The sequence below is a fragment of the Apium graveolens genome, chromosome 2 (genome assembly GCF_009905375.1).
Source record: "Apium graveolens cultivar Ventura chromosome 2, ASM990537v1, whole genome shotgun sequence".
NCBI lineage: Eukaryota > Viridiplantae > Streptophyta > Magnoliopsida > Apiales > Apiaceae > Apium > Apium graveolens.
Window position 1 is genome coordinate 311,698,013 of NC_133648.1, and position 12,585 is coordinate 311,710,597.

The following is a 12,585-nucleotide window of genomic DNA, read 5'->3' on the forward strand; positions in this document are numbered from 1 at the left end:
ATCAGTTCTCATTCACCTTTTACTCATTTTGAGCGTGTAAATATGCGTTGGAATCCCCTCGAATTGGAGAATACGTTCCAATAAATACACACCACTAACACATAATGTGTCTCACTCATATAACTCATATAGAGTCTCAAAATGTATCATAATTTAGTGTAAATTACTAAGTTTGTCCAACAATTGTAAAACAGGAACATTGACAAAACAGAAAGTCATATGTCAAGAAAAGATTTTATTAGATGTAAGGTGAAGCGACTTACTCTGCTTGTGTAGTCCTTGGCCTGCAGATGATTCTCCATTCCTCCCAATAACTATTCTTATCTTTGTTGGGAGTCTATTTCAATCAGGGAACAAGTTCTTGTAAGTTATGCTCCTAAAATCAAGCAAATATAATAGGAAGAATTCGCTCTCAATATCTCCTGCAGCTAATTTTTTCTGAAACACAACCTTAACAAATAGCATGTGTTACCATGTGGCTCTAGGGAACAAGGTCTAATTTAGATGTATGGTAAACCATTTGGCCTAGTGCATGTCCTTTTAACAAGGCTTCTCTAGTTTGTTAAGCAACTAGCATGATATTATAAAATTCAGACAGAGAACAAACCAAGTGCAGCAGGACTTAATGCTGATAGTATTTGTCCTCTATGTGAAATCAATCATGAATCTACACTTCATCTCTCCTGTAAATGCTCTATTTCCCTACTTTCAAACTGAGTCTTCACCATAAAGTGAATGTAGACCACCAATGTCAAGGTAAGCATGAATACGGTGTAGAGGCAACTTCACATCAATATCGTATATTAAACTCCAGGATGCCTGAATTCCACCACCACGAAGACATGCCTTATCATCCAACGCCCACAAGTTAAGCTTGTATTCTCTATGTTTATGAATAGGAATACGATCACTACTATTATATCCAATCTTGTTAGATAATAACAGCAGTAGAATGTTAAAATTGGTTACTTTAGAATGAGCATCATCAATACCAAGGTACTAACAGATTGAAGAAAGAGAAGCTGAAATATTAATGATACTGTGATGCTTTTATTACACTTTACAACAGTGTTTTCCTATTGTATTTATACAAGTTTACAAACCTTAAGTTAAAGATAATTACAAAACTAAAACCAAGTAAATCTGATGAAAGACTTATCCACATCTGGTAGAGTTTTGATAATGTTGGTCGACACAACAAATGGGACAATGCTTCTGAGCTCATTAACAGCTAACTGATCTGTTACGCCCCGCAAGATGGAGGCGCCATTCGTGACTCCCAGCTTGGATCGGAGAAAAATATAACTCTGTTTTGGCAGCGGCTTGGTCAAGACATCAGCCCACTGATCCTTTTTGTGCACATGATGAACTTTGAATGTGCCATCAGCTACACGCTCACGTACAAAATGATAATCTAATGAGATGTGTTTCATTCTTGAGTGAAACACGGGATTTGATCTGAGACATTGAGCTCCAGTATTGTCACAATAAATGGCTGGAATTGAGGATAAAGGAATAGATAACTCATGCAACAGATTTTTAATCCACAACAATTCAGATGTTGCATTTGCCACAGCTTTGTATTCGGCTTCTGAGGAGGACCTGGAGACTGATTTTTGCTTGCTGGACTTCCAATATATAGGATTTGAACCAAGGTAGATGATGTAGCCAGTAGTTGAGCCGCCGGTGTCATGACCACCCCAATCAGAATCATTGAAGACAGAGAGATTGAACTTGACATTTCGTTTAAGAAACAGACCATGATGAATTGTACCTTTTAAATAGCGTAGCACTCGCTTAAAAGCAGACCAATGATTCTCTGATGGTGCGTGCATATACTGGGACAATCGATTAACAACGTAACATATATCAGGCCTGGTGATACAAAGATATTGAAGGCCACCAACGAGTTGTCTATATGGAGTTGGATCAATCTTCTTGCTGCCATCTTCTAAAATAAGTGATGTTGATGATGATAGAGGAGTTACAGTCTCTTTGGCACCATCTAATTTATGTTGAATGAGTAAATCAGAGATATGTTTTGCTTAGATAAAAAAAGACCAGAAGCTAAAGAAATCACTTCAACACCCAAAAAATGATACAGGCCCCCCAAGTCTTTCAGGGAGAAAGTTTTCCCTAGCTGAGATACAAATGTATTTATATATGACATAGAGTTTCCGTTTAGGACTATATCATCAACATAAACAAGAAATAGCATGATCACACCTTGGTGGTTGTAAATAAATAAAGAAGTATCTGCAGTAGAGTTTTTGAAACCAAATTGCAATAAGAATTTTTTGAGAGCCAAGTACCACGCTCGTGGAGCCTGTTTTAACCCATAAATGGCTTTCCGGAGCTTGCAAATATAGTCTGGATGGTTAGGATGTAAAAATCCTGGAGGTTGAACCATATAAACTTCGTCATCTAAGCTTCCATTTAGGAACGCATTATTTATGTCCAGTTGTCTTAGAGGCCAACCATGTGTGAGCACAAGACTTAAAATGATACGAATTGTGGCTGGTTTAGTTACAGGACTAAAGGATTCAAGAAAAGTCAATCTCGGGTCTTTGTTGAAAGCCTTTCGTAACAAGCCGGGCTTTATATTTATGGATGGAACCATCATGATTTCTTTTAATTCTAAAAACCCATTTACATGAGAGAACATTCTGATTAGTTTTTGGAACAAGATCCCATGTACCATTCCAAACTAAGGCATCAAATTCAGAGGACATAGCTTGCCTCCATTGAGGTTCTTTTAGGGCTTGAGTAACACAAGTGGGTTTAAGAGAAAAAGTTACAGGGTGTAAAGTTGTGTGATTTACAAACGAAGGATTATAATACTTGGGGTTGGGAAAACGGGTGCGAGTAGGACGATGATTTTTGGATATTTTGGGACTCAGGTGATGTGGAAGAAATTGTGTCAGCAGAAGATGCAGGCACAGGTGGACTAGTTGAGGTGGGGGAACTTGTGTTGGCTGATGATGCAGTCAACTGAGATGTTGAATCTGTAGCGGACGAATCTGGAGCAAGAGGTGAGTGATACGGAGATTGAACAAGTGAGTCACTATTATTTGTTGGAGATAAATGACTGTGGGGAGTGAGAGGAGTCAAAGCCGGTGCCTGAGACAAAATTGACATTTTAAAAGGTGAAGAAAACAATAAAGAGGGAGCATGATTACCTGGAGGATCCACATTTACAGGAGACGGGGAGTACTGCAGGGGGGAACCTGAATTGGAAATTGATTTTCCACAAAACGCACATTACGGGAGTAATATAATCGATTGGCAGAAAGGTCAAGACATCTATAGGCTGATTTTGAAATAGAATAACCCAAGAATATACATGGAGTAGAATTAGGATGTAATTTGGAGGTTGAGTACAGTCTTAGCCATGGATAGCAAGTACATCCAAAGATGTTAAGTTTATAATAATTGGGCTTTTTACGAAAAGGAAGTTCAAGTGGAGAGACCGGTGCCAATTTTGAGGGCATTCTATTTATTAAGTACACTGCTGTTTCAAAAGCACATGACCAATATTTTAAAGGAATATTTACATGATGTAAGAGTGTACAAGCAATTTGCACTATATGTCCGTGCCTTCTTTCAGCAAAACTATTATGCTCCGGAGTATGCGGAGGAGATGTGAAATGAGAAATTCCATTATCTCTTAGGATTGATTTTAAGGCAATATATTCGCATCCATTATCTGAATACAAAGAGCTGATTGGTAACTGGAAATACTTTTCAACAACGTTCTTGAATTGAATGAATGTAATTTTCACATCAGATTTATGTTTAATCGGATAGAGCCAAATATATCAAGTAAAGTAATCAATAAATATTACATAAAAGCGATACCCGTCAAAAGAAGTAATTGTTGGTCCCCAAACATCTGAAAAAATTAACTTAAGTGGTTTGGAACTTGACATAGATGAAATTCCAAAAGGGAGTTTTTTGCTTTTATTACAAAGACAAGAATTACAACTAAAGGAAAGTTGTGAAGGAACACTAGCAACAAGATTATTTGAATCTAAAATGAACCTAAGAGTCTTGCTATGAGGATGACTGAGACGGTGATGCCATGAAATAAGACTAGAGCATTTGGTAGCATGAATTTGGGAAATGGGCTGATGTGGTGCGTAGTACACATCATTTTTGTTCTCCCCGTGAAGTAGAGTCGCCCCCGTAGTGAGATCCTTGACCAGGAACTGAGATGGAAAGAATTCAACAGAAACATGATTAGTTTGACAAAATTTCGCTACAGAGACAAGATTTGTATTTAGAGAGGGAACACAAAACACATTAGAAAGACTGAGTGATTTTCCAAATGCATTTAAATGTGATGTACCTGTGTGTGTAATTGGCAAACCTGAACCATTTCCAAGAACAATTTCTTCTGGACCCCCGTAATCTGAGTATGTAGTCAAATTAGATGGATCATTGGTGATGTGATGAGAAGCTCCAGTGTCAAATAACCATTTCTGAGGATGAGAAGTGTGAGCCAGCGCATCATTAACTGTTGGCGAGGCATTTGATGCTTGTGATGCAGTCTGGATGCCATTGTCTCGAAGAAAATGAGATAGCTGCCGACACACTTTTGTATCACGTCCTGGGCGTTGACAGAAACGACAATAAGATCAATTTCCAGAGGCAACACCTTGTGAGGTCCCATGTTGGCGTTGAGAGGGCGCTTGTTGGTACCGATTTGAGAAACTGTGATGATATTTGCCTCGTCCTCGTTGCACAAAAGTTGTATTGCGATTAAAGGTTGAGGCTTTTTGAGTGTAATTAGCCGTGACAATAACTGGTTCTGGAGATTTTAATGTGATCCCCCTTTCATAATCTATCAATTGTTCATGCAAGGTATTAAATGTCATTGGGGTCTCACGAACAGATAAAACATCTTTAATATTTCGGAATTCATCTCCCAGACGAGATAAGTAAGGATAACAAGGTCATCATTAGGTACATGTTGTCCAGCTATTGCCAATTTATCCGTTGTAATGCGGATATCACGGAGGTAATCAGAAATGGTTCGAGAGTTGCACGGATTATTCATGAGATGAGTTTTGAGTGGCATAATGCGGGAACGAGACTTGTTTGCAAATAGAGTGACCAGTTGATCCCACATTTGTTTAGTTGTGTTAGCAGATTTAGAAATCAAGGGCTGTATAGTCTCATGACAGCTTCCCAGTAGAGCACTAAGTATGTATTTGTCCTGTCGATTCCAGGTTTTAAAGGCTGGATTTGGTTTGTCATCTTGCAGAGACGGTGGAGGTGCATATATGGTGCTATCAATATAATATAGAAGACCCAGACCGGTGAGAGACGAAATAACCTGTGTGCGCCATACCGCAAAGTTTTTTTGTGATAAGGTCGTCGGAAAATGTGTCGGGGCATTCACCAGAATAATTTCAGAAGAGGTTGTGACAATCACTGGAGTTTCATCAGTACGAGCCATAATTGTGAATGAGACAAGGAGAGAGGCAGAAAAATAAGAATAGTAATAAAAAAGAGAGAGAGAAAAAAAAGGAGAGAGGATCGACTGTAATTAAGTTTTACAGCTATGATACCATAACAGATTAAAGAAAGAGAAGTTGAAATATTAATGATAATGTGATGCTTTTGTTACACTTTACAACCGTGTTTTCCTGTTGTATTTATACTAGTTTACAAACCTTAAGTTAAAGATAATTACAAAACTAAAATCAAGTAAATATGATGAAAGACTTATCCACTTATGGTAGAGTTTTGATAACCCTGGTCGACACAACAAATGGGATAATGCTTCTGAGCGCATTGGCAGATCTGTTAGGTACATAGCAAGAATATTACAAAACACTTGTCAACTTTTTTTTTATAACTCAAATTAATTTTTAACGGCAATCCGAGAGAGTTTGAGTAAACTAAAAATTATGTACATTTTTTATTTATAATTTAGCGGGAAACAAACTGCGAGATAAACAAGTAAAGCATTTTTTTCCTTCTGTGTAAGTTTCAACTCTCAAGCATGGTGTTCTCAGATTCTAGTCAAATAATTTAAACAGGAGGCTGTGTGACTAATCAAATTGACAGGAGCAGCTACATTAGAAGTTCTGTTAACTGAGCTGATCAAAACAGCCCCCACCATAGGGTCTACCAATTTACAATAATCAGCATTCAGCATTGTTTTATGTCTGTAGAAGAAGAAAAATAAACAACATGGTATTTCGAAAAAAATGAAACACCAAATAATCCAAAAGAGGATGTGTTTAAAGGGATTACTAAATGTGTTTCATAAGCCTAGATTAATGGATTGTTGTGTCCTTGCGAAGACGCATTGCTTGCTGAAAAACTATAAGGATCACCAAACGGATTCGAAGATCCCATAAATGGTTGCATTTGTTGTTGCTGTTGAGGAAATTGAGATTGGAAAGGAACCATCATCATGTTGTTTTGTTGCTGCTGTTGTTGTTGAAGTATCATCTGTTGTTGTTGCAGCATTGCCATTTGAACATTTGTAGGTGGCGCGATACTGTTTGACATGGCGAATGGATCGTCTTGTTGCTCAAATGGATTATGTCCATTTGTCGCCATTCCATATCCGTGTGTGTTGTACCCTGCTTGTTGCATGTGTATTTGTCGTCTGGCAGCATCATCCTCGTACAAACTATCTAGTAATAGCTTGTCAAATCCACCACCCTTAAATGAATGACAAACCAAACTTAATTAATAATAGAATCAATTACAAACCAAGGAAACCAGATTATTAGTTTTAACTGGCTCTGTGTGAAAATATTTACTTGAATAGTTTTATCCCCACAGTGAGCCTTCCACAGAAAACCAAGGAAAACATACAGTGGGAAAAAGTACAAACCAGATTATAATTTTGGGTTGTGTTGCTGTTGGTGGTGTTGCTTGGTGTCGTAACTAGAGCAAGTTCCCAACCTGATGTATTACCAATTTCACTCAATGCATTACTTGTTGACTGAGGTTCACTACCTGCATGATATTATAATGTTTCAGACTGATATTTAATAATCTTTCAACTAGAAATTAACTGGAATTTTTCCACAGCATAATAAGACAATCTACAGAAGAGGAGATAAAAGTGTTCAATACAAGATTAATGCTCCAAAGGGAAAAATAACACTGATATTTTTCAGACCGAGAATTCTGGTTAGAATGATATAAAGATTAGATGGCCAAACTTCATATTACCAGCTACAAATGACAAAACAGTAAAATCTCTATATCCATTACCAGGTTGGATAATTGCAAGAGCTAATGCATTGCTTTCTTCTAGTTCTGCAACTCTTGGATTTACTTCTTCATTCAAGCCCTGCATATAAACACAATGAGATGGCATGATACCAATGTGTTGCTAAGTGAGACTCAGTAGTAGAACAATTTTAAAATCTTTCAAGTACCAGCAGGTCTCCCATTGCATCATGCGGTGGTGGAGCTTCTTCCTCTTCCTTTGTTTCAGGTTCATCTTGAGTCTCTTCCACTTCTTGTTCCTCTTCAACTTGCTCTTCCTCTTCCTCTGGTTCAGGTTCTTCAGGCTGCTCAGGTTCCGGCTCATACTCCTATTTTCAAAGTAATAGATTCAGTTCAAATAAGATCATTTAACAAGATCATGTGGAGTTACTTGGCATTTCAGTGCCTCTGCTATGACTCCGAGCAACCTAGATATTAACTTTTGAAACGTAATAACTATGAAAAACCTAGGCACAAATATGATCCTTGGAAATGTACAGAGCCCTAGATATGTCCTTCAGGAGTCCCAAAGCCAACCTAGAAACTCTAATTTACAAGAAATGCTGTATACTCACTTTGGTATATTTATAAAGCATACATGTGAATGTATGTGAAATTTTGTAAAAACTTTGCTTCTTCAAATGTTCATTGTACCGACTTATCAATCACATCACTAAAGAACATTTACCAAACACTTGCAACAACAACAATATTTTCTCCCCCGTTAGTTGGATCAGTCATTTGCAATCCTTCAGTTGATTTACCTGATGCAAAATGCAACTGACGGATGGATCATCCCGTAGGGAATTTAGTTACTTTTATGTTTTAGTTCCTTGGTGATTTTTTGAGGTTAGTGGATAATGGGCATATTCGAGTTATCTGTTATGTACTCTAAAAAAATGAAAACAAAATCAGGAAACTTGACACAAATAATTTACTAGTTGTGACCTGTGCTGTTATAAACTAGGCTCCATAATAGAGTATGAACTTTAATGCAAGAGGCATAAATAGTTTGCTTTTAGGCTTCAGATACCAAATGGACGTGAACGATTGCATGTTATTGATGTTTTACAAACTAAAATTACTAGCGGTGTTTACTGCTAAACTGTTGTACTTACTTACTCAAACAGTATACTTAAAAGCGATTTGTTGCAGGTTAGATATGCACAACGGCAGCATCACAATACCAGCACCTATCTAACAAATGTTCACGATGAGATAAATAGATTTTCTCACCAGTCTCTTGATTGAGTCATTACTGTTCCTGGGAGCTTCATTTATGTATTCCTCCATTGTTGCAAGGAAGGAAGAAGGTGGCTGTTGATATCATAAAGAACCATGTGTAAGAAACTGTTCTGAAGCTACAGGCCTACAGTACTTAAAAGACAAAAAATGGCCGAATAGGAGAACCTGTCTCAGAGTAGGGAACTGGAAATTTCTGGCAAGATGCAGACCTTTGCTTATGTCATAAAAGTCAGCAAGACTTTCCGCCTATATTAACGAAATTTATTATCAAACTTTTCTATAATCATAAGCTAATTAGAAAATAATTAAAAAAACCAAACATGTTAATCTAAAGCAACTAATAATATAGATGTAGACCTGCTGTGCAGCCTTTTTGTAAATATCAAGTGCTTTAACTGCCTCATATTTGTTCATTTCAAAGAACTGAATACAAAAATGTGTAGAAATCAGCCTAGCAGAAATAGAGCTAGAACTAGAATTTGATTTTAATATAGGCGAAGTACATGCATACCTGGTCCACGAGATTGATAATCCCATCATTGACAGCACAATATATTTTAAAACTCTCCTTTAGCACCTATCATCAGTCAAATAGAAAGTTTGGGTTAAAGTATAAAGAGAGAGATAGAGCAGTCACTGAAGTATAATATATGAGATCATTGAAAGAATTTTACATTGTCAGAATTAGGCCTGTAATATACTTCAGTGACTGCTCTAATTCATAGAATAAGGCCTTATATATGAGATCATAGAAGGTGATAATAATATAAGGCCTGTAAAATCGAAATGTGAGAAGGAACAATTATTTTCTGTTTTTCTTCTGACAGTTGAGGTAAATTGTGCATACCAAAGCCAAGGCATATTGTACTAGGTAATTGTGGTAAGCTGCTCCTTCGGGCTGTAAAAGTTGGAGCATATTACTTGGAGAATAATTTGTAGATTGACTAAGATAAAGAAATACCACAAGACACAGTTTTGTAAAGGAGCCAAGTACAGCTGTTGAAAGACAATAAAAATGAGGATTTTGTACTCCTGACAGACCATTACCTGGCAACAAACTAGGCGATGCAAAAGTTGCTGTAATGCTGGTAGTTGCTCCAATAGTTCTTCACCGTTTAAAAGCCGTGTTCTACTATGCGCCTATAATAACAATTATTACTTGGTTGCATGCTTATTGTTACATAAAAACTGATAATCTACTCAAAAAATAATTGTCCTCTTCAAATGCACAAATCACACACCTTGGATGTTCCTGGCATTGATTTAGTCAAACGTTCAGATTCAATGTCATATTTCAAAGTTCTGAAACACTCAAGCCGTTCTTCAAGAAATTGGGCATATGTTCGGACCCAGGCAGAACAATCCCAAGCTGTTCCATGTTAATAAATAAAATAAATATCATATCACATTATCAATTTCTATTTTCATGCTGGAAATGTAGCACATGAGATTATGAAGAGGTTTTGAAAGGTATATCTTACCAAGAGGGCTCGAATCATCCTTAAAATTGTATATCTGGAGAATCTGTCCCTTGTTTGAATAATGTAGTAATTCCTCACGGAAGGTAGGATCACCCTCCCTCAATGTCCTATGAATAACTATCAATGCCTTTATTGCAACCTGTTCATAATCACAATGTCTACTCAAAACTATGATTCGATTGCTAAGTTATACAGATAGAAATCTGAGAACAAGTTTATAACTATATAGGGGAAAACAAGTACGAAGACATTACAATCCAGTTACGAGTCTTTGACAATCTCCTAGAAAGTGCATGAATGCAGTATGCTACATCTGCACGAGGGCGAACCGCAGAAGTTGCCCAAAAGATTCCTACAACCATCCACAGGAAGAATGATAAAACATGTTAATGTCATCAATGCATGAACACCCCCTTCCCCTCTTCCTAAAAAAATTTTGCACACTTAATTAAAAACATTTATAGAATGCATAGTCTATCTAACATAATATAAACTCACTTCTAATATGACGTTCCTTTGGGGGACACTCTACATGATTTGTAGCCTTCACAATGGCGATATCCAAATCCTAAAATCCGAATGCAAACTCACAATCAGATTGTTAACATGATAATTTCATGCACATTCACAAATGTGTAGAAAATATTCATCCATGCATGTGATAGAAACATGCATTTCTACATAATTACGACAAACATGAGTACAGAAAATGTGCAGAAGACCTTAAAATCGCTGTTGAGCTTCACGAGTTGCACGGTGGTGGAATCCTTAATTGCACCAACAGCTTTTCGGAAACTATCGAAAGAACCCATAATAATCCCTTAATCCTAAATTACAAAAAGGATTATGTATTTAATCTAAATGTTTCAGAAACTAATAATCTTAATACATGTGCATAACAATGTGTACGTAGGATTGGAGCTTCTGATCATTGAAGAAGAGAGAGAAAGTGGTAGAGGAGAAAGAAGAAGTTGTGTAATCTTCTCCCCTGTTTATTCTTCTCTCCCTCAATTTTTTTAAAATTTCCTTTTTTAATGTTTCAGGATTATTTAAAATTGTCATTTTCGTTATGTCCCTTTAAATATAAGCAACTGATATTGAACAAACATAGGAAAGGCTTTCGGTCCATTCGTTTAGCAGTTATACAAGGTTTATTACTGATTTGCCCATGGTTAGTTTGTAAAGGGTTATTACTTATTTGCATTTCAAGATTGCATTTCGAGGATGATTTTGTCACTTAAATTAAGGTGCCGCCAAAACTTGTAGCTATGCTATTTCAAAGAAGAACAAAAATAAATATAATACTCTCTTATACGCCAAATTCGTTTTCAAAATATTTTGGGAATGATATGATACGGAAATTATCATATTTAATTTTTAAATGAGTTTGTCAACTCTGTAAGCATGGATACATGTTAAGCACTAAAATTAGGGGTAGTCATTAAACCGCATAAACCGACCGCACCACTCCACACCGCACCGTAAAATGCGGTTTTTAATTTTTGTGATGCGGTTGCGGTTTGAGTTTTTGACAAATCATGTGGTGCGGTGTGGTTTGCGGTTTGACATTTTAACAATGCAGTTCAAACCGCACTGCACCTCAATTTCATATGTATATAAATTTATTTATGATTTATTATATATAATATACATATAAATATATTTATATATTATATATTCAATTCTCGTTTACTATAGTTTTATGTAGCATATACTAGCTTACACATCGCAAATTATCAACATATTATTATTTTTAATCAAAAATATATTATGTTTTAATTTGTTATTAGCTAAACTTTAATTATATTTGTATATAAATATTAATTTTTTAAAATAAATAAACCGCACAAACCTCACCACACCGCACAGCATTTTCGTAGTGTGGTTTGTGTGGTTTTTGAATTTAAGTGGTGCATGGGCGGTTTGGTTTGCGGTTTGAGCGAAAAATCGCACCGCCCGCACCGCGATTAGCCCTAATTAAAACTTATAAAGTTTTGAGTGTTTTGATTTGTGGAGTTGTTGTAAATGTAAGGGGTCCATCATTATTAGGAAGTGTTGATCAATCAAAACAAGGTAAATTATAAAAAATTGTGCTTAGCGTGTACATATGGACACACCACATAAAAACCGTATATTTATATAAACTATTCACTAGAGTTAAACAAAAATATACCATTTTTCCGGTATTAAACAAAATTAAAACCAAACTCCAAATCTCTTTGTAGTAATAATTGGATTTCTGTCGGTATAATAAATCTTGAGATAAAAAAAAATAAAATTAAATTAAATGTGATTCGTATAATATTGACCCGGTTTAAAACTTATCGTATAAATTTAAAAATAGTTTTTTCATAAGCACACATAAAAATATCAATATTAATGTATATTTCAATTAATAATACTATTATTTTCATATGTAAATACCTCTAAATAAAAATATCAAATATATCTGTATTTGTATAATTATTATCAAATCATGTCATATAAAATTTTTGAATGAAAATCACATCTTAAAAAATCCAATTCAATTTATATTTTAAAAATTATATATGTTAGAAAATAACCGTACATGTTAGGTTTCAAGAGCATCTCGAATGGGTAAAAACCCTGCACTAAAAAA

General features: G+C 35.8%; 1 protein-coding gene across 1 annotated transcript; it reads right to left on the reverse strand.

Annotated features, from left to right (window-relative positions):
- Positions 1-6,060: 6,060 nt before the first annotated feature.
- LOC141706389 (putative clathrin assembly protein At5g57200) lies at positions 6,061-11,000 on the reverse strand. The gene is made up of 15 exons (XM_074509158.1): positions 10,688-11,000; positions 10,464-10,533; positions 10,220-10,317; positions 9,966-10,104; positions 9,726-9,853; positions 9,532-9,624; positions 9,332-9,382; positions 8,996-9,061; positions 8,842-8,907; positions 8,650-8,730; positions 8,476-8,556; positions 7,410-7,568; positions 7,243-7,321; positions 6,857-6,981; positions 6,061-6,681 (listed from the first exon to the last, which is right to left on the reverse strand). The coding sequence occupies exons 1-15, from the start codon at positions 10,775-10,777 to the stop codon at positions 6,283-6,285; spliced, it is 1,725 nt and encodes a 574-aa protein (XP_074365259.1). The 5' UTR covers positions 10,778-11,000; the 3' UTR covers positions 6,061-6,282.
- Positions 11,001-12,585: the final 1,585 nt, after the last annotated feature.

What these genes read in the sequence shown, in the direction of transcription:
- LOC141706389 (XM_074509158.1), bottom strand. Translation starts at nt 10,777, where the DNA reads ATGGGTTCTTTCGATAGTTTCCGAAAAGCTGTTGGTGCAATTAAGGAT. An exon ending in AGCTCAACAGCGATTTTAAG is followed by an intron (nt 10,534 to 10,687) that starts GTCTTCTGCACA and finishes TTCGGATTTTAG; the next exon opens with GATTTGGATATCGCCATTGT. An exon ending in AAAGGAACGTCATATTAGAA is followed by an intron (nt 10,318 to 10,463) that starts GTGAGTTTATAT and finishes GGATGGTTGTAG; the next exon opens with GAATCTTTTGGGCAACTTCT.